Source organism: Coenobita brevimanus, chromosome 57 (genome assembly GCF_032717465.1).
Source record: "Coenobita brevimanus isolate Jiangsu-jjx chromosome 57, ASM3271746v2, whole genome shotgun sequence".
In the NCBI taxonomy this organism is placed as follows: Eukaryota; Metazoa; Arthropoda; class Malacostraca; order Decapoda; family Coenobitidae; genus Coenobita; species Coenobita brevimanus.
The window spans coordinates 23,908,131-23,932,848 of record NC_137010.1 but is presented as its reverse complement, the minus strand read 5'-3'; the positions used below and the strand labels follow the sequence as shown (position 1 = coordinate 23,932,848).

Here is a 24,718-nt window from a genome sequence, read left to right as displayed (position 1 = left end):
GCGTAGCTTAGACAAATATTACAAGTTGATACAAATATTTCTTGCACTAATTGAAGACGTAATAGTCGTCCTATTAATTCATTAATTACTCTTTGCTTCACGTTAGTGTATTTTCAACGGTAATATCAACAGCTTCTAAGGATTATGCTAGGTTTATGTAATCTTAATCACTAGGTACTTACCAAACAGCGTTAAAGTTCTACATAGGCTACGGTCAGATTCATATCACAAACTTCATTTCCAAGCTTCCTCATTATGCAAACAGTAATATCAGATAAGCCGCTTTTCCATTGTACGCCTGATGGTGGGGAAAAATGCTATTCGGTATGCAGTGTGTAACTATAGATCATTTATGGTTGTTGAGTTTGATACAACATTCTTCCTCGTTCGTCCTCGCTTTATGTATTAGCATAATTTGTCAATGCCAGAGCAACTGAAATACTTCGTACACATTTACTGTAGACACAGTGAGAGCAATAATATTGGTGTGCCTTTAAAAGTGATAATAATCTGTGGTATGAGAAATGCAAAACTCTACAGTGAGTTATTAGTGAACCCACACGTCCAAACAATGTAGTATCAAAGTCTAACAGCGCTCTTCATTAATTAGTATTATTAAAGTATAGGCTTGTACAGTCAGGCGAAATCAAGTCCAAGAGCAACAGGATAAACATGTGGTGATTCGAAATGTCCGCGTGACAAGGATTTCGAATAAGCACTCAGCCCTCGTCCAATTCAAAACTACCACATATAAACACAGCCTAAATATACAGTATCGTATTCCCAGCAGCTTCGAACAAAGAAGCATCGTGAATAGCCTAGCGTCTTAGTGACTGTGAGAGGAATAGATTTGATCCGCCTAAGTATTTCAGATTCATAAAAATTATTTGGCAAAGGGTTATGGTTAGTGATGGACAATAATTATCTACCTATCTATCTATTGCCAGACGCCATAATCCAGTAAGGGGTGGCCATTTGACTTTGAGCTATTTATTTTACGGGGAGGGGCACTAACCCTCCACCAACCCACTTGTTGACACATAGGGATCACTTACGGTTTGGTTATATGGTTACCACCCAGCTTTGTAAATGGTTTCTTGGCTTACAGGAAACCATTTGGCATGTCACTCAATGTAAAGCCACTTGTAAAGGAAAGAAAAGCAATAAGAAGTGACAGGAAAGATGGGACAAATAGGAAGAGAGGAGGGCAGGCACAGAAAAAGAATGATAAAGGCTAAGGAAGAAGTAGGCAGCACTACATCAAGTGAGTGGATGATGGTCACCACCACCTACCACCACAGACAGTACCTCTTCATGGAAATGCAAGAAGCAAGTAAGTTTTGAAAACTTTAGTACACACAGAACGCAAAAATATGGGAGGCCTGAAAACTTTAGAATACCCATTAAAAAAAAAAAAAAAAAAAAAAGGAAAATGAAGTTTAGCGAAGCTTAAACGCTGTGGTTGTTGTGATACTAAATATTTCGGCATTACATTCATCACGAATCGGATCAAGCTTGATAACAACATGGTGCTCTTCTGTGCGTCTGTATGAAACGTCTGTACATTTGTCACCCGTGTACAACTGACCAAGACATAGCAGGAAAATTGCACAATAGGCTTCGATTCGATTTCTTGCAAAATTCCCAAGACGCCATTTGACAATGATGTACCTGATACTGAACTACTTGACAAGCATTCGTGTACCTTCGTTAACTTTTATTACTAATTAACGGTTATGGTAATTACGGTGGAATGAAATAGCATGTAGCCTACTTCTCTCTGTTATTATGTCTACAACTCTGCATCTCTACCTCTTTGTCACTTTTCTTCCCTTACCAGATCTTAATCTTTTCCCATATAAGTAGTACATATTACAAGAATAAGTCAAATGTTTGGCGTCTCGGGACAAAATTACTCACGGTCAGATCCCGCCATTTTCCGTACCTGATCTCCACTGTTCCAAAATCTTGAACCAACTCGCCTTCAAAAGACTACCTAATCTACAAACTCCCCTTGTGTATGCAAAGGCTAGATTGTTGGAAGCAGTCAGTCACGTTACAAAAAGCTAATAGTCTTACGTTATATCAAAACTACCATTAAAAAGAAGGCAGAAGACCGTCAACAATCTGCAAAGTTGGAACTAGACTTGGTTACTTCTGGTCTATACAGCATTAATTATTATGCTAGTAATGATTCGCCATCGTCTTTTCGGAGCTTAAAGTGAAAACATGAATCAGAATCTCATGTGAATTGTTAGGTATTTTAGAAATGCTACTCTTAAAGTCTCTATTCAAGGGTAAATGGAAGCTTTTGGATTTGAGTTTCTATGTCAAAATCTAAAAGACACCAGGAACAACAATACACGACTCTCCACTTCAAATACATCCTTGCTACAATAGGACTATTAATTTAGTGAAACTAAGATTTTCCATTCACTAATAGACTCTTATTCAAACTTGGTTAAAATTACTTGTCTGCTCATTCCAAAAACTATGACGACAGGGAAAATACTTAATTTCACAGTGGAATTAGCGTCCACAAGCCGAAAGTAAATGATGTTAGGGGTGAGGTCATTTATGGAAATAACGCCACCACACCCCAAAGTATACTGTATATTATTAAGCTTTATCCCTCACACTTTATATGACATCGCTGGACTACAAATTTAAGCATTGTTAAGCTTGTCATCTCCACAGAAATTACATCACCAAACTCAAACGAATATATATATATATATATATATATATATATATATATATATATATATATATATATATATATATATAAAACTTTGCAGCAAAAACTACGTAACCAACCCACAAAATACCACCAAACGTGGCATTAGGAACAATTAACGCCAAAGAGCATTACCAACAGGCTTATCAAAAGTGGTATGTGCATTACTATATATATTTACGTTTATTTTGTAAGTATGGAGCAAACACGAGACGACATTTCCACATAAGTATTATTATGGGAGGATAAGTCAATATTATATTTCGTGAGCAAATCGCTTTGTTTTTCACTTTTTCTATATCTTCAGACATTCTTGTGACTCCGGTTTTAAAGGTAGCCTAAGTGTTTTAATACCTTTTCTGCGTTCTTGGAAATCACTGAATCTCTTACTGATAAATATACTGTACTTGGAATATACTCGCGGTATTTATCTATTAAAGTTTTTCCTCAGCTTTAATATGTATCCTTGATTCATAATTATGCCAGTTAAAAAGAAAAGTCTTCTTTGATCCTACATACTGGCTACACAAGATACTTTTTAAGTTACCTATCTTCAAAAAATCCGTGTCCAACATTATCTGCAAGCCACTGAACGTGTCTTCCTTTTTAGTATATATATATATATATATATATATATCATCCAGCCATCCAAATTCATTTTGATTTATTCAAGATTGCCGTAATTTCCCTTGTTGTAAGATCATCCCTTGTTAGTAGAGTTGTTCCTAGGTATTCTTATTTTTCCTTGATTGAGCCTGCTTTCTATTAGGCTAGGCTATTTTAGCAATGTGGTATATATTGTCGCTGGGAAAGGTACCATAACGTAGCCATTCTTTAAGACTGGCGAAGACCATACGACTTTTTTCCCGTCCCTCTGCACTCTCCTTTTTATTTTTCATATTCTATTTTTTCATTGGCATTCATCATATTATCGTGACCCCAGTTACTCCAGTACATATCCCAGTAAGTCGAAAGTTAATGTATTTTAAATCACCTCGAAATACACTGTTACACCTTTACCTTTTTCTATGTTCAGTGATAGTCCTATACCTTCCCCAGTAACCTCGAATTTCACCAAAAGTAAGTTACACTAACAGCTCGAAATTTCCCCAGTTATGTTTTCATGCGTCTCCCTAAGATCTTTATGGGATAGGGTTCTTGCGGCATCTGAGGTAGCTGATGTAAACGAGCTTCCAGTCACCAGCAATTCAATTCTATCACTTTCCTTCTATAATGCTGGTATTTTTTATTTCCTCCAGATTTTCCATTAATTCCACTAGTCTGCTGTTTTCACACTAACCCACAGTAAAGGGACTGAGATGGCCAATGGTTTTATTCAGTCTCACATTCTCTTTTTTCAACATTCTCTCGAATATCGGTTCGCTGATAGACTTGGGTACCCGAACTACGTGTAGTTCAGTAAACTTTTATTGCCATGATTTCCCAGGTTTCCCTAATTTTCCAACGGTCACAGTAAATTTCGTATTTCTAATGTGGTGTTACCCTTCCAATATTATTTAAAATGGAACAAACGTTCAGGTGGGCTGACTCAAAGACACATCGATGTATCATATACACTGCTCTCAGTTTACAGATTTTCCCCAATTTTCCGGCATTTCTTTAAAAACTTCTGTCTTCTGGTACTCATTTCAGCAATTTTACATGGGCTCAGACACTCCAGTGGACTGAGGTAGCAGAAGATGTTAAGCTTGATCATTGACATTGCCTGATTTTTCAGAATTCCTGTGACAACTTTCCACTTCCAGTATTCATTAAAAAAAAAAAAAAAAAAAAAAAAAAGTCAAACGCTCCAATAGACTGTGTTGTTCAGAGGCATATTATGACTTTTTCTGAATTTTTCTCCTAGCGGTCCCCAGGTCACTCTAGCATTCCTTTTGATAACTTATCTCTTCCAGCACCCATCCGAGTGCTCTTTGGGTTCGGTATTACGTTGATCCAGTGGTGTTTTCCTTATTATTCGACTTCAAGATATCTCCAGTTTTCCAACAACAATCAAAACATTCCAGCCTTCCGTCTATACCTTCCCAGTCCAGTAAAATAATACAGGTTTGAACACTTCTGCGGATCAGACTTCGAAGAGATCCCAAGTTTTACCGCTCTCACCGGATGTTTCCAGGCTTCCTTCCATGGCTTGCCACTTCCACTGCCATTCCAGCCACCTAATTATGGGCCTGGACACTCTTGTGTACTGAAATGACAAGCTATGTAATACTTATACTACGTTCAGTATTTCCCTATTTTCCAACCTATCGGTACAGCACTTGCCAGTCTGGTACTCTTCACAACAATCTTATACGGGATCGTACACTCCAGCAGTCCCGACTTCGTAAATTTCCCGCAATTTTTTAGCAATCACCATAGAATTCAAGCTTTCTATCGATAAATTATTACCTTCAGCACTCATTCCAAGAATGGACAATGGCTTAAACATCCTAAAAACATTCAGCTTATTATATGGCGCCAAGATATCGCCAACTCTCCAGCAACCACCAGATCACTCCAGCAACCACCAGATCACTCCAGCATTCCCTCTTTGACTCCCTGCTTCCAGCACCCGTTCCACCAATCCAATATTGATTGGGACACTCCGACAGATTGAGATTGTTAGAGACGTTTTCTTTATTATCAGATTCAGTATTTCCCCAGTTTTCCAATAGTCACTAAATCATTCCAGCATCCCTTTGATAGCTTTCCACATCCAGCACCGTAGCCATCCCAGTGACCTAATACGGGCTGGGGCACTCCGGCGGATTGAGGTAACCAAAGACATTGAGCTCGTACAAGCTGGCAAAGATCATGAAGAAGAGGTACCAGAAGAGGAGCACTACCCCGTACTTCTTGTCCAGTTTCCAGCCGTTGAGGTGCGTCGCCGCGATGAGGAAGATCACCGTCGAGAAGAGCGAGACTGTCGAGTACGTCAGGCCTGTGGAGAGGAATATTTGATTTTAGAAATAAGGGAGATACTTGAGACACTGATTAGAGTTTGAAGGAGATCTTCGAGTACAGGGATTCTGATCAGTCTGGGGAAGGTTTTTAAGATACTGATTAGAGTTTGAAGGTGATTGTCGAGTAGCCTATAAAGATTCTTATTAAAGTTTCAGTAAGATTTTTAAAATACTGGTATGTGTTTGAGTGGAACTGTCAGATTGGTCAAGCCAGAGAAGGATAATGCAGAGCCCAAGGGATAGATATTCTTAAAACATTTATTAGAGCCTAATGAAGATTATCAGGAACTTACTGAGTCTGTTGAATTTAACAAAGTTTAATGTACTATCGAGCACAGATATTCTGTTTAGGATTTGGGCGATTAGGAGATCAGAATTTAATTTAGATAATGAGAAGGTTGTTAAGTACCGGTATGTCAAGCCTAGAGAGATGTTTCATTTTAAAGAATTGTGAATTTCTCAACTAGATCGGTTAGACCTGCAGTTGGATTTCATTTGTATATAGGAGGACGGATATTGTATTTACAATTACAGGAAGGCTTGACTATCAGACCCAAGGAGATATTATTTTAAGTATAAAACCTTACTTATCTAATAAATTGAGAGTCAGTATTTAAAGATAAAATACTTTAAAAATAACACACGTATCACAGTCTATGATCTTTTAGATCCACACAAAAGCTGTTTTAAGTGTTTAGAGGCCAAGTAGACTGGTGGCGTTTTTAGTTTGGTCACTACCAGACTATATCATCAGCTGAGGGAAAATTCTTTTTTAGAAAGGCTAGGCCCTGTTTCTGTTTGACTCTGTAGAGGTCGGGTAGGTATTACATGCCAGGTAGGTATGTTAGGTATTAAGTGCTAGTCTGGCTATCAGACAAATACATTCAGTTGAGGATAGCCCCCTCCTGCTATTCTGTTAACATGGCTATGAGTCTTTTAAGTCTCCTTGACAGTCCAGATCGACATGAAAGCTCCATATGTGCTCACCTCTGCTCTCGACGAGCACGACTACGCCCGGGTCAGTGATAGCTGTCTTGATGAACCATGGCAGGCCCAGGCACAGCAGAATGTCGAACACGTTGCTGCCAATTGCGTTACTCACTGCCATGTCGCCGAATCCTGTTGGGGGAAGGGGAGATTGTTGAATTCATCGGAGGTCCACGTGCCTGATTTTGTTCGTTTGCCATATTATAAACATCTGTTTTCTGTACCCTAAATGCAGCCTTCCATTATTTGTATATTATTCTCTATAGTCTTACTCACAGGCATATCACCGAACCCTGTTTGGGGAGGGAGTTGAAGCTCCTATTAAAAGCTGATTAAGATTACAGGAGGACAGATTAAATGTCCTGTAATTTAACCACCCCAATCCCAACCCCACTGATTCGTCTTTCCCCATTGCTTTTGTCTCCATGTCACCACCCTATTCACCCTACCTCACCACCCTACTTACCCTATCTAATCACTCCACACACCCTTCCTCATCAGGACCACTCAGCGCGCCACTTACCACCCCACTCACCCTGGTTCGCCACCTCACTCACTCTGCCTCACCTTCCCACTTACCCTGCCTCACCTTCCCACTCACCCTGCCTCACCGTCACATTCACGGTACCCCACCACAACACTCTCCCTGAAACTCACCGCACTCACCCAGCCTCTCACCTCACTCATCCTAACCCTTTCACCTTATTTACCCTATCACACCATCCCACTCACCCTACCCAACCACCCCACTCACCCTACCCAACCACCCCACTCACCGTACCCCACCACCCCACTCACCCTACCCCACCACCCTACTCACCTTGCTTCACAACCCCACTTACCTTGCCTCACCATCCCCCTCACCCTACCCCACTTTCCCACTCACCCTACCTCTCATCCCACTCGGCATGCCACTCACCCTGCTTGGCGACACAGAGGGATGAAAGTGCGTCCGGAGCAGACACCCCCACTGCTATTAGGGTGAGGCCCATCACTGTGTCAGGGATGCCTAGGGTGAAGCCTGTGGGGAGGGGTATTATTATTATTATTATTATTATTATTATTATTAGCAGCAGCAGCAGCAGTAGTAGTAGTAGTAGTCGTAGTAGTTATTATTTCCATTATTATTATTATTATTATTATTTTATTATTATTATTATTATTATTTTATTATTATTATTATTATTTTATTATTATTATTATTACTATCAGTAGTAGAGCTGCTGTTGTTGTTGCCGTCGTCGTCGTCGTCTATACTCATCATAAACGTCAATAGATAAAGCCATTAGAATCGCACATTGTTCACTGTTTTTGCCCTACAAACGCCGTTGTCACTGAGTTATTAAGTACTGCGTTACTGAGGCTCAAGGCATCTAGCGACAGCCAACCCGACCCCCGACACCTCATGCCAGTCTACGCTGTTGTACGGTACCGCGTAACTCATGCTCTGTCATAAGTTTTGAAATCTGGAGGTAGACGATGCCACTCTTTTTTGCTCTAGGACCCACAGTTTGCGAGAATTTTAGGATTTTCTAAAATTTTGCTGGACCCCTCTCTTTCTCATGGGTGTTGCCAAACGTTGCTGGCTCGCACGAGTCTGGGGAATATCAGGCGTCGCCGAATTTTCAATTATTTTTTTTTTTTAATTTATTTTTTTTTTTGTAGGTCCGGCAGATACGGTCACCAAACGTGCTAGTATTTATTACAGAATCATCACAACCATCCCCACCATCATCATCATTGCCATCTTTATAAATCACCACTTTACTTTTAAGCACTCTTTATTTATCAGAAACGTTTCATATTACCCTCATTACCGTCTGTAGCAACATCATCACTAGCTTTACTGTCACTACTGTTATTGCTATCATCTTTATCATCATCATCTCAGGTCTGTGTCATTATCATTTCCTATTGACCTTGTTATCTAACTATCTCGCAGCTCTCTAACTGTTTTTATCATTATCATTTTTGCCTTTAAACTTCCAAACTTTAAAGCACAACGTATCCGATCCATGAACAGATGGTGGTTTTGGCTTACTCTAGTTTAGCCAGTTTGACTGGAAATGAAAAACGATGTAGACCTTCAGTCTTCGGTTCTTTATGTTTTCATAGTATTTGACGACATTCTCCACTCATTTAGTTTAGTGGATAATGCGGCAGGTACATAACACAAAAAGTACAAACTAAAAAAGGAAGGAATCTAATCTATTTGGGACCAAAATATTATAACGGAACTGAGCTACCCACACAACTTGAATACTATATCGTGGTTGCATAGAGTTCGATGAGCCTTGGTTATAAGGTAGGCATGAGTCTCCTTGGTTACTGGTCACATCGACCCCCCCTCCCCCCCAAGCTGGAATCACTTGGACATTAGCTGAGTTGGAATAGAACCAACTCGCATTAAAAAGGCAAGGGTTGGAATCTATGAGGGACCAGCTCTATTACCATGCTGTGCCTTCACTTACCAATAACAGTGATCATCCAGACCATGATATACGAGTACGCCGCGATCCATATCATACTCATAATGAAGGTCATGAGATAGAACCTTCTGAACCTCTCCCTCCTGCAGTCGGGTGTGGTGAAGTGGTGTAGGGCGACGAGGGGCAGGCTCATCCCCCACGTGAACCGCTCCCACACACCCACAGGAACCGTCCACGGGGATACGTCATCGTCCTGGGGAGTGGGGACGATTTAGGAAAGAGAGAGAGAGAGAGGGGGGGGGACGTAAGAATATTGGGGTAGGTATAGCTGCTGGAGGGTGAAGGGAGTGGGTATGCGTAGTGGGTTGGGCTAGAGGGGGAGGTAGAGGGCTTGGGGAGTGGGTTGGGGTGGAAGGAAGGACAGAAAGGTCTAACAAAAAGAACAGTTACGAAAAATAGAGAATACCAGTACGTTAACGTTTGATATGACCTTTATATTGCACTGACCTTCATCTCTGGTGCCATGACCTTGTTTGTGGCTCCCTCGATCTCTGCTGTCTCCTGTACCCTCATTCCCGTACCGTCTGTGGCGAGGAAGAGTCAGACCAGGTTAGATTAGGTTAGGTTAGCTTAGGTTACGTTAAGATAGGGTAGGGTAGATTAGATTAGGTTAGGTTAAGATAGAGTAGATTAGGTGTAGTGTAATGTAGGGCAGGGTAGAGATAAGTAAGTTAGGTTTGGTTAGGATAGGGTAGATTAGGGGTAGTGCAGGGTAGGGTAGGTTTGATTAGGTTGGGTTGAGCTGGTCTGTGAAATGGGGATAGTACTGGGTTGGGTTGGAGAGGGAGTTAAAGTAGGTTAGGTTGGACTGGCATGTACTCCTTGGGTCTTGGTTGGGTTAGCTGAGGCTGCAGTAATTTGGATTGTGCGGGCATGTTTGAGAAGTGAAAAGTGGATAAGGATCGGTAGGGCAGAATGGATTAAGTTATGCTGGGCAAGTTTGTGTAGAGTAAAATAGTTTGCATTGGGTTGGGTTGGGTTGGACTGGTTGAGATGAGGTGTGGTTATGATAGGTTGGCCTCGGCTGGGTTGAATTAGAGCTGGATGGGATAGGTTACGATATGGTAGGGTAGGGCAGAATGGACTGGTTTACAGGATGTTAAATTAGTGGTAACTGAGGTGGAGTATGTTAGTATATTTGTCTGTCTGCAATAAACCTAAATGGAGGATCATTCTGAAAATTAGTGGGAACATTCCTGTTTACCCAAAGATAAAGTGATCTGATTTTGGTGAAAGTCCTTTAGAAGATAAGAATACACTGGCAGCTTTAATTACCAGCTCAGTGTGATGTGATGGATGCATGCGCTGTACTGGACAACATTCTGGTTTGTGTTATTAGTCTGTCTGTCTGTCTGTCTGTCTGTAAGATTATGAATGAAATTCAGGGTAGACCATTATAAAAATCTGTGGAGTATGGCCTTTTCATAATTGGTTAAACATGAGGTAACGTTATTAGTGAAGGTACGTCAGAGAACAAAGGTACAGCAATACTTCAAAACCTACACATTAATAATAAATGAGAAACGGAATGCGATATAAACTGTCTTAGGATATAACAGAGATAAATATATAAATACTAACTTAGCTGACGGACATACGCGCTCTACTGAGTGCTCTTCTAATCACTATCTTTAGAACATATTAGCGGCATAATACTCTGATTAATACTGCTGGTCAGCTGTCAAGAGTTATTGCCTCCGCGCCCTAATAACCACTGATGTTGCTTTATGGGAATTTAAGTCGGGCCTATCAGCAGGCCGGTCTAACACCTCCAAAACACACACATTAAACCATTCTTTCACTTTTCATGGAAGGCAAGGAGCTCCTTCTTGCATGAAAGTTTCTGCTTTACAGCTGTCATAACAGTCTTCAAGATTATCATGCAAGATACCCAAATATCGTTCACAGTTATTGGTAACACCTTCCTCTCGGTATATACCATATTACCCATATCATAAATAGAAAAACAATCCCAAACCATAACTGAGTCAGGGCGCTTCACCGCCTCCACAGTGTACAGAGGCTCGTACTGGCCAGAATTTCTTGGTCGTCGCGCTTTTGCACACGCAATTCCTGTTACTAAAAAAAAAAACTAAAAAAAACGCATTAATCTGACCATAATACACTACGGATTTTCACCAAAGTAAAGTCGTTATATTCCCTAGCAAAATTAAGCCGTTTGACTTTGTGACGAGCAGTTAAATCTTATTACTCGTAGCAGCTGATCATGAAAGCAACTCGGAACCATGTAGCACACGTGCTGCACAATTCTAATGGACACATCAGCAAGTAATTCAGGGCTGGCTTCCTTTAGCAAATGTTCTGTGCTTGTTGGAACAACATTCAGCCACGGGATTTTTTCAAGGGTTATTAAGAAGTGCAAGCCTCGTATTCTCGGCAAACCAGTGAATGCCAGTGATAAAAGAACATTGTTAGCTATCAAAATACATGCAATAAAAATAACTTACATAAACGTTACCACAGAATCATTGCTGTGAAAAGAGGAATTTGGTAATGAGTCAGCATGAATTCAGCCTTGTGGTAATCCGCTAGGAATCACGCCCCCCCCCCCTCCTTTCCAGAGTGGTGAATCAGGCCCTCACCCCGCCACAACATTTGCTGCCACTGTACAGTATATGATGCCGCTGACTTGCTGCTGTTTAAAGCTTCTACATGCCTGTGAATTGAGTTTAAGTTGGAGATTTCAGTAAAGAATAATTTCTGACACAATGACTTGCGAGCGTTACCATTAATAGCACTGTTATATCTTATTACACCCGTCCTGGCGATGCGAAAGCGGCTTTTATTTTTTCCTGTGTGTGTGTGTGTGTGTGTGTGTGTGTGTGTGTGTGTGTGTGTGTGTTTTAACAAAATATATCAAACGTTTGTACCCGATTTTAACCAAACTTGATGGAAGGGTTGAGGGTTAAGCAACGGAGAAATCTATTTTTTAAGAACAATAGATCAAAGGTCAAGGTCACGGGGCTAGGTCAAAGTTTGACCTCGCAAAATCAACTTAACAGATTGTATTCAATTTAGACCTGACTTGAAGGAAGGGTAGAGGATAAGACAAGAGTGAAATGATTCATTTGCAGAACAGTCAGTCAAAGGTCAAGGTCAAAGTTTGACCCATCTGAGTGTGTGTTAACAAACAATTTTGATTCTGCGTTAACAAACCTTTGTAGATGTGTTGAGAGTCAGCCAAGGAGTAAGCCATTTTTTTTTTTTTTTTTTTAACAAGAGGTCGAAGGTCAGGGTCATAGGGCAAGGTCAGCTTAAATACCTTTTCTCCGATTTAAGCCAAATTTTGAGTAAGGACTGAGGATAAGGCAAGAATAAAATATTCGATTTTAAGATCGATCAGAGATCAAGGTTACAGGGGAAGGTCAAAGGTCAAGGGCACAAGGCAAAAAGCAGATCAGTTTTGATCTGATCTGAACCAACGTCGGTGGAAATGTTAAGGGTCAAACAAGAACAAAGACATTCAGTTTTAGGAAGAATAAGTCAAAAGTCAAAGTCACAAGGCAAGGTCTGTGTGTCTGTGTGTGAAACTAAAGCCGTTTTGATTTTATTCTGATCAAAGTTGATGAAGGAATCGAGGATCACCCGAGAGCTTGATCTTTTCTTAGAACGGTAGGTCAAAGGTCAAGGTCACATGGCAAGCTCAGCTTTCTGCAAGGGTTCAAGTTGTTGTTGCTGTTGTTGTTGCTGCTACTGTTGTTGTTGTTAATGTTGTTGCTCCAGGGTCATCTGGACGTGAACCCAGTGGATTGCAGGCTGAATCTGTCCTCCTGCAGTCCTCCATCCTCCTTTCGGGGGATAGGGAGCTCCGGGATACTTGTACGACCGAGTAGCAGAGCCGTCTTGCTTTATCAGTGCCACCAGGCGAGGGTGTTCCTCTCCAGCATCAGGGTTCAGGTTTAAATAATGATTACAAAAGACACGATTTTTTTTTTTTTTTTTTAGTCAGTTGAAGGTCAATGTCATTGAAAAAGGTTAATAATCAAGGCTACATGACAAAGTCAACTCGGGCAGTTTTGATCTGATTTGAACCGAAGTTGGCTGAAGGATTGAAGGTTAGGCAAGAATGACGTAATTCGATTCTGAGAGTAATCTGTCCAAGGCCAAGGTTACATGGTTAAGTAAAAAACAATCGGCCATTATAACAGTTGATGGGAGGGGTGTTACACTCTCTGGGTGCTCCATATTACTATTATTATTATAATTATTATTTTTATTTTTATTATATTATTATTATTATTATTATTATTGTTGTTATTATTATTATTATTATTATTATTATTATTATCATCATCATCATCATCATCATCATCATCATCATCATCATCATCGTTGTTATTATTACTGGCTGTACTAATATCTCAATCACCGAAGATAAAAGGTTATTTTCATCCCACTCGGTTTTTCTGTTTGTGCAAGATATCTCACAAACAGGAGTGGACTGAAACTGCCTTTGTGACTGCATTCATTACAATTCACTCGTGCCGTAATGCTGTAGATTTTTACTCCCACCTTCGCTGCCGCCTCGACTTTCCTAAATGCAAAGATACTGGTCAACAAAACACACATGTATGAGTACCACGTCAACACAGATTCACCCAAAGCACCCAGATTGAGTCAAGCGCTTCAGCAATGCATTGATCAATCTAAATGTCACTCAGGAGGTGCAACAGAGCAAGCGTAGGCTATAAATGCATCAAATCAGTCAAAATTTCCCCAAAACCAGCACAAATCACTGTGTACCACGGCAAACAAATCCACTAAAGCTGAGGTGTTTTTCGGATGTAACGAGGTAACCCAGACAGAGACACACAACAACTGTGAGAGAGCACCAGATCTACCTAGGTTCACCTAGGTAGTCTTATAAGAAGCTATGGTAAATTGGACTTACCTTAATTCCTTAGAAGACAGGTAGCCACTTGGCCATTTTATTCCGGTTGCCGTCAAACGATTTATATAATTCAGCGAAGAGAGAGTCCAGCTTTGTAAATGATCAGAACCTGTCTCTCGTAATTATCCCCACCATTATTCCATATCGTTGGGATTCAGGAATCATCCCTGTCCATCCGTCTGTCTGTCTTTCTGTCCGGGCCTGTATCTTGGAAATTACAAGATGGATTGGTTTCATACCACACAGAAGGATAGAATATGTGTCATAGTTGATGCCCATATATATGCAAAATTGCCATGCTGTCTGTACTTTACGAGCTATGACCATATAAGGAAAATCTCTTGTGTTACCCATCTGTCCGTCCTTTCATCCAGGCCTGCATCTCGGAAACTACCAGGTGGATTGGCATCATATTACACAGAAAGATAGAGTATATGTCATAGCTGATGCCCGGTTATGCAAAATTGCCATATTGTCTGTACTTTACGAGCTATGATCATATAACGAAAAATCTGTCTTAAGTTGGTTGCGTCTACTGGAGATTTCAATCCGACCTGCACAAAGAATCTGAAGATGAAACTTAGTAGACCGATTCCGAAGAATTTAATATTATTTCTATTATCCCCACTATTAGTCTACGAGTCCTACTTTATGCCCCTATATTTGAAATTGCTATACTTAGTGCATATCTACTGTATGGATTCTTTACCAGATGATGGGGATACGTCACTGATAAAGGTTTGTTCACTCAGGGAAACATATCCCACAAACCTACCCTTATGTAGTGTTCAGAATGCCTCAAGCTCACCCAGATGCGCCCAGTTTGTCCTGATAATCTCCATATCTAAGAAGACCTTTCAGGCAGTCATTAAAGGCACTGAATCCATGGAAATACACCTAACCCAGTTTTTAAAATGCACAAAATTCACTCATACTCACCCATATGTACCCAAGCAGTCGTTGTGGTAACCATCCCGGATAAGCCCAAAAGTGTATACAATGCACTAAATGCACTCAAACTTACCTAACTACATCCAGGCAGCCATACATAGTTACTCTGGCAGTTCACAAGTTGTTGTTATTGCTGTTACTTAACCCCGTTCCGCCTGACTGAGGAAGCCTGTCTACCACAGGTAATCAATACTGCTTTCGTAGCGCCATCCAACAGATACAGCACATCCATTGTGCTGGGAACCGGCGTCCCCCTTGTGGTAGACAGTGCCTCACCAGGGTCATACAAGGATCCTTGTCACGGTAAGGTGCAGGGAAATATGAAGAGGTCTGGCTTCCGGGTGGACGCCTCAGCTGCTCCACCCTGAGTGCAGAGTGCCACCACGCTGAGGCTCTTCGCCAGCGCTGGTAGTCCATAACTATATCACATGAATTCAGATTTACCCAAACTGACCCAAACCAACAAAATCATACTCACATTTCATGCAAAAGAATAAGTAAATAAATAGATAAATTAAGTAATAAAAAGCTAGGAGCCTGTGAAAACTAAAAAGTTAAATTAAGGACAGTTAAAATCAAGACCCACTCGCTTCTAAATGTTTGGGCACATTCATAGGAAGTGGGAAAGACAGACTGAGGAAGACTGTCCAGAGTTGACAAGTTGTGTGCCCAGAACATGTACGGCTGAAAATTCTGGTAAGATTATGTAGCTGGATGAGTGCTGCGTGCCCACTGTAATGAGGGAGGCAAGTGGACATAGAGTTTGAAGAACAGTGACCAGCATGGTAGTACCGAGATGAATGAGCCCTTACTGAAGCAGAGAGAGAGTGTGAGTGAAAGAATAAAGTCAAGAAGAAAAATGGAGTTAGACAAAAAACAATACTTTAGCTCCATCCTGTATGGTAATGTTGCATGTGGTGACCCTCTCCCCCCACCCACCCCCACCCCCACACGTACACAAAAGAATTGTTCTCAGCACATAGGTCAATAAGATCAGTGTATGGAGTCAATAAACATGCAGAATAAAGCAAAACACAGAGTCGGTTATGCACGAGAAGAGTAATATATTCTTTCAAGACACATCACAAGAAAGAGACACCAAGAATACTGAGAGGTGATGATGGACCGAGTTGCATATTTAAGACTGTGTCGAGGTGAGAGATGTAACTGAGTTTTTGAGGCAATAAAAATAACCAAAACTGATAAATCGGGAGTTAGATGAGCCATTAACTCATTTCGTGAGCAGTCTATAGTAATGGCTTCTGAGATGGACGCTGCTTAAAGTGACTGAAAAAGTAAAAGGCGGAATAGTACCATCAGCGCGTGAACGAAAAGTGCTAGATGTACATTTTACAACTCGGAAGTCAGGTGATGATTGCTGAGGAGAGTTAGTGAATAGACAAATCGCTGAGGAATCAAGGAGTTAGAAGGAACTAGGAAGTCCTAGAAATATGCCAAACCAACCACTACCTATCCAAAGAATCTTGAGTATACATCAGACCAACCAAAACTTACTCTTACCGTCTTAGAAATAAGCCATCACAACCAAAAATACTCAGATAGTCTCAAAAGGCACCAAATAAACTAAAAACACTAGTATAGTCTTGGAAATTCACTAAAACACACTCAAGAACTCTAGAAATGCACCAAACCAACCCAAATTAACCCAATCAAACCGTTTTTTTTTTTTAATTGTATTTACTGGCTATGTCCTTGAAAAAGACGTCAGCATCGTAGTCATCGTCGTCCTCTGAGGTGTTGTCATCGTGGTGAAGAGGTAAGGGTGTGTGAGGGGTCAGTAGGGGGATCCGCACCCCCTCCTCGTAGGCTCCTGAAACTGGGTATTACACCAGCTTTATAATCCCACTACACTGATAACATTCACTGCCCGGATTCACTTGCAAACTTACGATCCATTCCGTGTCATAACTAAAATTTAGTTTCGCAGGAAGAACGAGAAGAGTACGAGAGAAATAACATACCGGTATCACTTTGTTCTGCAGAAAGGTAAAAGAAATGGAATGCACATTCTTCCTGTGCCTGTTGTTCCTCCTGCAGATACAAATTTAAGTTGTGACAGGGAATCGACTGTAAGTATGTTGGAGTTTCCCAGTTCAGTTCCTTAGTATCCCTGTGGGTGAAGGATCCGAGGTTACAGTGCAGCAGTCCGGAAACATTTAACCCATTAGAGGGCACGGGTTCCCTGCATGTGAATAAATTCATATGGTGGTAGCCAGAAAAAAAAAAAAATACACCGAAAGGGATAGGGGTAGATGACCACCCTACACCCACAGTGTCAGTGCTATACATGATTCAAGCTTCCAGTTACCTCCCGGGGACTGAACCAGGGCACCCTTAGCACATGACCGGCACCCGACTAGTGCTTTAGACCACTATACCACCAGGCGTTATTCTTGAAGATATCTTAATTTCAGATACTCGCAACTTCCATAATCTAGACATCTAAGCATTGCAAACCATTAACTTCCGGTAATTTAGCAAATATATATCCAGATCTTCCCCTCGCGGAGAAAGTGATAGCCAGAATGAACCTTTCCCCTTGCTGGTGAAGTGCGAATGGAGACGGGGTGTCTGTCGGAAGCGTCATGTATATGTAGATGAAAGTGGTGTATTAGCTGTTTGCGCGTAAATATGTATGTCATCGGTAAAATCGACAGGGTGTGAACATTTTCACGCATAAGACAGGACACAGCCGTACTACAAGCTTCCCCCTCAAATGTCCACAATGGCTTGGGCTCAAACCTTAGACTTGGGGCCCATGAATCACGATATGAATAATTACAGCTCCCGATAAAGTAATTCGAAGTTCATGTTTCCGTTAGCAGAAGAAAATAAGAAAGAATATGTGCACATTAGAATCCTGAAACTCAGTCATTTAAACTTACTTCCTTAATCGAACTTAATAATTCAAAAGCGCAAGTTAAATTTATCAATATTCTACGAATGCGAGATCTTAAAACCCCTTAATTCTACAAAACCAAGACGTACAAACTTGTTCATAGTGTACTTATTGGAACTGCGGATCTTAACCTCATCAGTCTGCTGCAAATTCTGTATTCCATGCGTAGTACCTCCAGACGATTTTACTCAGTGTAGCAGAGATGTTTCTAAGTGATGAGGTCTCCCCTCCTACGAATAAAATCGTTTGGAGGTAGCAAGACTATGCCAACAAAGTATGCAGCCTGCTCCAAGGGTTTGCAAAGGTTTCTGCAGATATAAACCATCTAACCCAGGACAGTTGGCTGCTGGTAAACTTCTCACATAACACCACTCCAGTTACAAACCATATAAAGGCTCCTATTATTGGTCTGCACGAAACTTTCATTTACTGCTTATTCCGTACCCCAGAAACTTCAGCTACCGGTGATTTAAGGTATTTTATCTAGATACCTAAGCTCTGGCAATATTGTACCATGAGGGAGGGGGAGACCAAGGATGAGATGGAGGGATGGAGTGGAGAGGTATATGAGAAGGGGTGTGAACTGGGAGCAGGGCATTGAAATGGCGGGGGACAGGGCGACATGGAGGCGATTTGTTTGTGGCCACCCCTTACGGGAGTCTGGCAATATACTCGTATAGTTAGACAGATATCCTTTTACCTTTATAAATGGAAGAAAATTAAATATACTGACGGGGGTAAACATGTTAGCATGTCAGAAAACGAAAAAGTTCACGACGGCGAAAATTCTTGAAACAAAGAGAAGAAAATCCTATGAGATAATCCTTGAGACATCGGACACCTGGTATTTTAAGAATCTGAAGTCGCAAGAAAGCGTCAGAATACTAGAATTCAAGGACACCTTTTTGCACTAAAATAACCCTGCCTGTATAAAATCTTAGAACCATGTTGCATTAAGAAGCATTAGCATTAAACAACACCGTTCATAATCAAATCTGAACAAATATGCAAATCAGCGCGAAAATAGCGAAACAGGCTGGGATATTCTTTGTAAAGTATAAACTCGAGACCCCCATCTCCCAACAACGCGATGACGGTCCGCCTGAAGGGTCCCGATCCCGCGCTAGTGGAGTCTGATCCTGTTTGCCTCGGGCTGAATCCTATTACCGGGGGAGGCGGGGTGGGTCGGGGCCTAGGGTTTGTGCCATTTGTAGTCTTGAGTGTGTTTGTGTTATCTCACCTTTTTCAGATTGTGATTATCAGGTATGCGTATCGTTGTGTGTGTGTGTGTGTGTGTGTGTGTGTGTGCGTGTGCGTGCGTGCGTGCGTGCGTGCGTGCGTGCGCGCGCGCTTTACATTACCTAATTTGTTTGTTTTTGTCTTTTATCTTGTGGCTTTGTTTTTCCTTTTCTTCATTTATTGGTTTGCTTGGTATCATTCTTTATATTATTATTTTGTGATTATTGCTTACCTTTAGCAAGGCGAGGCGATATAGTTTTGTGTGTGTGTGTGTGTGTGTGTGTGTGTAATTCACCGGGTCGGTCAGGATCAATTGATGGTCGTAATCGTCAGCTTTTACCCTCCCGGAAGGGAGCTGAGAGCTCATATAGTCCGATCTAAGGGCAAGGCTGTGACCTTCACACACGCACACACCCGTCCCCTTGCTCAAGGGGGACAGTAACAACCCACTTCGTCAGTGAAACTTTTCGCAACCTGAGCGAGGCGCGAACTCTCGTCCACCAGTTGGCAAGCGAGAACGTTACCACTGCACCAGCGAGCGACAGAGATTTTGTCAGTGTGTGTGTGTGTGTGTGTGTGTGTGTGTGTGTGTGTGTGTGTGTGTTGCCTAAATTTCTAGGAAAGTTGTGGACGATTTTCCACCAAAACTCCAGGAATTGGCGACTACGTGGATGTGCAAAAGCTTATTACTTTTGATGAGGGTTTGATCAAAGACGATCGATCCCAGCCGCCATATTTATTTTAAAAATGGATTGGCTTTTTACGAGACGCGGTGACTGAATGCCGTAGAGTTTCCCGAGACGTGATCGATTTCTTTCGGCAAGATGAGGCGACAGAGATTTTGTCTGTGTGTGTGTGTGTGTGTGTGTGTGTGTGTGTGTGTGTGTTGCCAAAATATCTGGTCTTCACATCTGGTCTGCAGGTTGATTGTACTGTACCTTAGGCAACAACATATTTTTGCTGGCGATTAGCACACGGCCCCCAAATGCTTTTGTTTCATTTTTAGATGATTTCGTCTCTCTCTCTCTCTCTCTCTCTCTCTCTCTGTATATATATATATATATATATATATATATATATATATATATATATATATCCTTAATGTTTTTTTTTATATGAAGCAAAAATTGCTAAATCAACCGAATCGTGATAACTGATACGTCAGTGCATAATAATCTCGCTAGTTTAACATCGATTACACTACTACGCATGCTTTTCTCTACAATAATTCTTTAAGGGGCCGGTGTTTAGTAATGTTTTAAAGACAACTTAAACTTCCCGCCAGACCTACCTTCACCAGACGTAAATAATGTCGTGCCTTGTATTTCTAGCGTCACAGGCTAAATGTGCTGAACTCAGACACCATGAGATTCCTGGTAAGGCCACGTGGTGCAAAATACCTAAACATTTTCTTTTCTGTGGGGATTATCTTTAGCCTGGCTCCGACTTTACCGTGTATTATATGGTCTATTTTTGTAACACACACACACACACACACACACACACACACACACACACACACACACACACAGACCCTGGTGAGACGCTGTCTGCCACGAGGGTGTGCCGGCTTCGAACAAAGTAGACCCTTTCACACCTTGCACTGCTACACCACACTGCGCACCTCATTCTGCACTCCTCACACTCTGCTACAATGCACTCTGCCACATCTGAAATTACCACAAGTCACAAACACTCCGCAGTTACACTCTCTGCGTCCCGTCACACTGCCGTGCTAATACACAAAACCCAATTACACTTCATGCTGCGCACACACACACACACACACACACACACACACACACACACACACACACACACACACACACACACACACACACACACACACACACACACACACACACACACACACACACACACACACACACACACACACACACACACACACACACTGCTATACGACGCACTGTCACATTACAATCTGCCACACAACACATTGCCACAACACACACTGCCACAACACACACTGCCACACAACACACTGCCACACTACACACTGCCACACCTGACAGTCACTTCTCATATTGTCACACCTCACATTCCCACACATCACGCACACGTCACATCATCATACCTGTCAGCTACACACAGTCACAGCTCACCCACACCTCCCGCCTCTCATCGCACAGATTTTAGTTTCTTGTATAGTAAATTACCTGCCAACAATATGAAAAGTATAGTGAATCGTATTCAATATATATATATATATATATATATATATATATATATATATATATATATATATATATATATATAACAAGCTCAAACAAATATCACAGAAATATTAATAATACATAATAAAGAGGTAGGTAGTTATACTGAGTATAAAATTTAGTATATATACAATGCGAGTAGTTAGCCAGGCGTGTTACGTAGGTAATGAACGAATGTTAGAAAGGTAGGGAGGCCTAGGCAGGTGATTAAGAGCTGTTAGTTGTAAAATAGCACAGTCTAAATATATATCGAAGTACTGAAGGTAACGACTGTTCTACGACAATCACTAAAAACTGCCGATTAGTAAGCCTATGAATACACTACATCTACAAGCCCCTGAAGGCCAAAAATGAGCAAAGCGCCGAAATATCCAGATCGAACTGCTCTTGAGCCGAATTGTTCATAACTGCGTGTAAACAAACCTGTGGCTCCGTAGCTGGGAACGAGAGGCGCCGAATCTGTGAGTAACGAAATCGGTTAAAATATGAGAACACATGTTATATTTAAAAAAAAAAAAAAAAATCATAAAATAAATAAGTGAGTGTAGACCGAAATAAATGGATAAATGAGAGTAAATGAAAAAACACCTGAGCATGAGAAATCGACGGATGATGGAATATGATAAAATACGTTTAAATAAATGGATAAATTAGAGTGGATGAGAAAATGAACTGTATAACAAAAGACTGAAGGTAATTGGAAAGTGAACTTCAGTCTTAGAATAAAAGTGTAAATGGATGCCGATAGAAGAATAAATAAAATCATATATAAAAAAGAGACGACTAATAAACGTGTTGGGAAGGAAAACGATTATACAGGAATTGCTCAGAGGGCATAGTAACGTGAATGAAGACAAAATTCAAAACGAGAATAGGCAGTTTCATATTAATTTCATCAGAATGTTGGGCCCCAAGACTAGGCTACCTTAGTCCAGAATATGTACGAGTAGCAGACCAACCTACGGCCCTAGTAGCGTTTGACATGCAGGAAAAATCTCCTATCGCTTTTTAGGAATCGAATCGATGCGCGTAATGCACGACTATTTTCGACCCGGGTGTTCAACCACTACACCAACGGGTTTTAAAAAAAAATCCTGGTGATAACTATGGGGGTAAGAGCAACATTTACGATTTGTTTTTGTAATAAACCCTCTACAGCATGTGAGCTGCTTCTTGACCTATCGATGTATGTTGCCTCATCCCAGAGTTTACCCAGGCAAATCTCTGCACTGAACCTTTGGTACTGTAATGTCTTCTTTACTTTATTCCTGTTACCCTTTGACAGTTATAACCAATTTTCGGAAAATATTGTTTTTTTTTTTTTATGGGGAGGGTCTAGGAGTCTAGAGGAATCAAAGACCCCTGCACTATGATGATGCCTTATTTTATTTTTAATGACTATATCTGGACGACAGTGTTCGGAAAGGATCGATCTCCGTCGAAGGATTAAAAACGATTTCCGTTAACTCCTACGTCGCTGTTGTATAGTTGAATTTATTCGCAGTACTCGCAGATAATATTATTAAACTAAGAAAATATCTTAGGGACTCAAACGGTTGACTCTGATACTACGAGATGTCTGCTGTGAGTTTAATAACATGATGTGGGGGTACCACAACCATCCTTTTAAGGGTTCGGGGCTTCCGTTAGTTGAATTAAATCGTCTGCTGCTTGTGTGATTAAACCATACAAGTGGGCACCTGTCCTCTAAATAGTCTGACTGGTAAATACGTCGAATAGTCTAGACGTATCCTCCATAACCAGATAGATCGAGACAGATATAGATAGATAGATAGATAGATAGATATAGATGTAGATTCATATATATATAGATAGATAGATAGATAGATAGATAGATAGATAGATTCATATATATATATATATATATATATATATATATATATATATATATATATAAAAAAAGAGAGGGGGGAAGTGTAATTAAAGAAAGATTAGAGAATTGTAAATGTGGGGAAGATGTAAATATATAAAAATAAAAAAAGAACTAAAAAATGAGAGAGAGAGAGAGAGAGAGAGAGAGAGAGAGAGAGAGAGAGAGAGAGAAAGAGACAGAGACAGACAGACAGACAGACAGACAGACAGAGACAGAGATACAGAGAGAGACAGAGAGAGAGAGTAATAATTGAAGTTGTGAGCCCTTGTTACCGGAGTTCCAAGAATCACGCCTACCTGAGCCTCTCATCTCTAAGGTAACCGAGAGAGAGAGAGAGAGAGAGAGAGAGAGAGAGAGAGAAAGAGAGAGAGAGAGAGAGAGAGAGAGAGAGAGAGAGAGAGAGAGAGAGAGATTCGAAACTGTAGGACTGAAAACCTTCATTTTTATTTTTACTCAGCGTGTAAGGAAACCCAGTGTAGTTACCGAACTCTAAATCTCTAAACCCATCTAACTTTGTAAGGAGTAAACACAGACCACAGCCAATCGCGTATTACCCCTTGCCTGATGGAGTAGGGACCCGAGGATTGACTACCGTAGCCCAAAACATTTAAGGGTGGATGGCCGTACCGTATGCCCCGGCTGGCACTGTGTTATTGGGAGGCATATGTCTGTGTATGTATCAAGAATGGAATTAAGTAAGAAAGAAAAAAAGTCCTGTCAACCTTATCCCACAGTATGTGTATGAAATTGTTGTAGTCGTCCTCACCTTCCCCCTTCACCACATGTCGCAAGAATAAAAATAAATAAATACAGAAAGAAAAAAATACTAATGTCATGGTACTGAGATTAGTTCCCCTCACCATGTCCCGCAGCAGCTGTACCCAAGGATTTAAGAAAAAGAAAGAAAAAAATATATGTCCTAGTACTGGGCTTATTTCCTCTCACCTTGTCCCTCAGTATCTTGTGACCCAGCGTCCCCCTCCTTCAGGCCCTGGTCGCCCATGGGAGGCACGGGTTTGCTGCCAAAGAGCGATGACTTCTCCTCCCTGGTGGCGTTCTTGAAGGGCACGTTGAGAGTGTTGGCCCAGGCTTCCAGACGCGAGTTGTACCACATCATCACAATATAGAGCACGTACAACAGCAGCAGGAAGACTGATTCGTACCTGCACAGTGGAGATCAAAGAAAATGAAATAATGTCAGTGAATGGCCTACACAATGAAGGAATGACAGTGAATATCCCGAAGAATGAAGAAGGACAGTGAATGACCCAAAGAATGAAGAGATGACTGTGTAGCCCAAAGAATGAAGGGATGACAGTGAACAGCATAATGAAGAGCCATTGGTGGTATTTGGGAGATAAAAAAAAAATCCTCGAATTACCTATTGAA

The 24,718-nt window shown here is 41.0% G+C and overlaps 1 protein-coding gene across 1 annotated transcript in view; it reads right to left on the bottom strand.

Moving 5' to 3' along the window:
* Positions 1 to 5,481: 5,481 nt before the first annotated feature.
* Positions 5,482 to 24,718, bottom strand: part of LOC145402310 (putative sodium/potassium/calcium exchanger CG1090) — a 52,314-nt gene continuing 33,077 nt past the window's right edge. The window contains exons 4-9 of the mRNA XM_080274449.1: positions 24,275 to 24,492; positions 9,627 to 9,703; positions 9,162 to 9,372; positions 7,610 to 7,711; positions 6,691 to 6,822; positions 5,482 to 5,681 (exon numbers count right to left, since the gene is read on the bottom strand). Of these exons, the coding sequence (XP_080130575.1) occupies positions 5,482 to 5,681; positions 6,691 to 6,822; positions 7,610 to 7,711; positions 9,162 to 9,372; positions 9,627 to 9,703; positions 24,275 to 24,492 (940 nt within the window). The remainder of the gene's footprint in view (positions 5,682 to 6,690; positions 6,823 to 7,609; positions 7,712 to 9,161; positions 9,373 to 9,626; positions 9,704 to 24,274; positions 24,493 to 24,718) is intronic.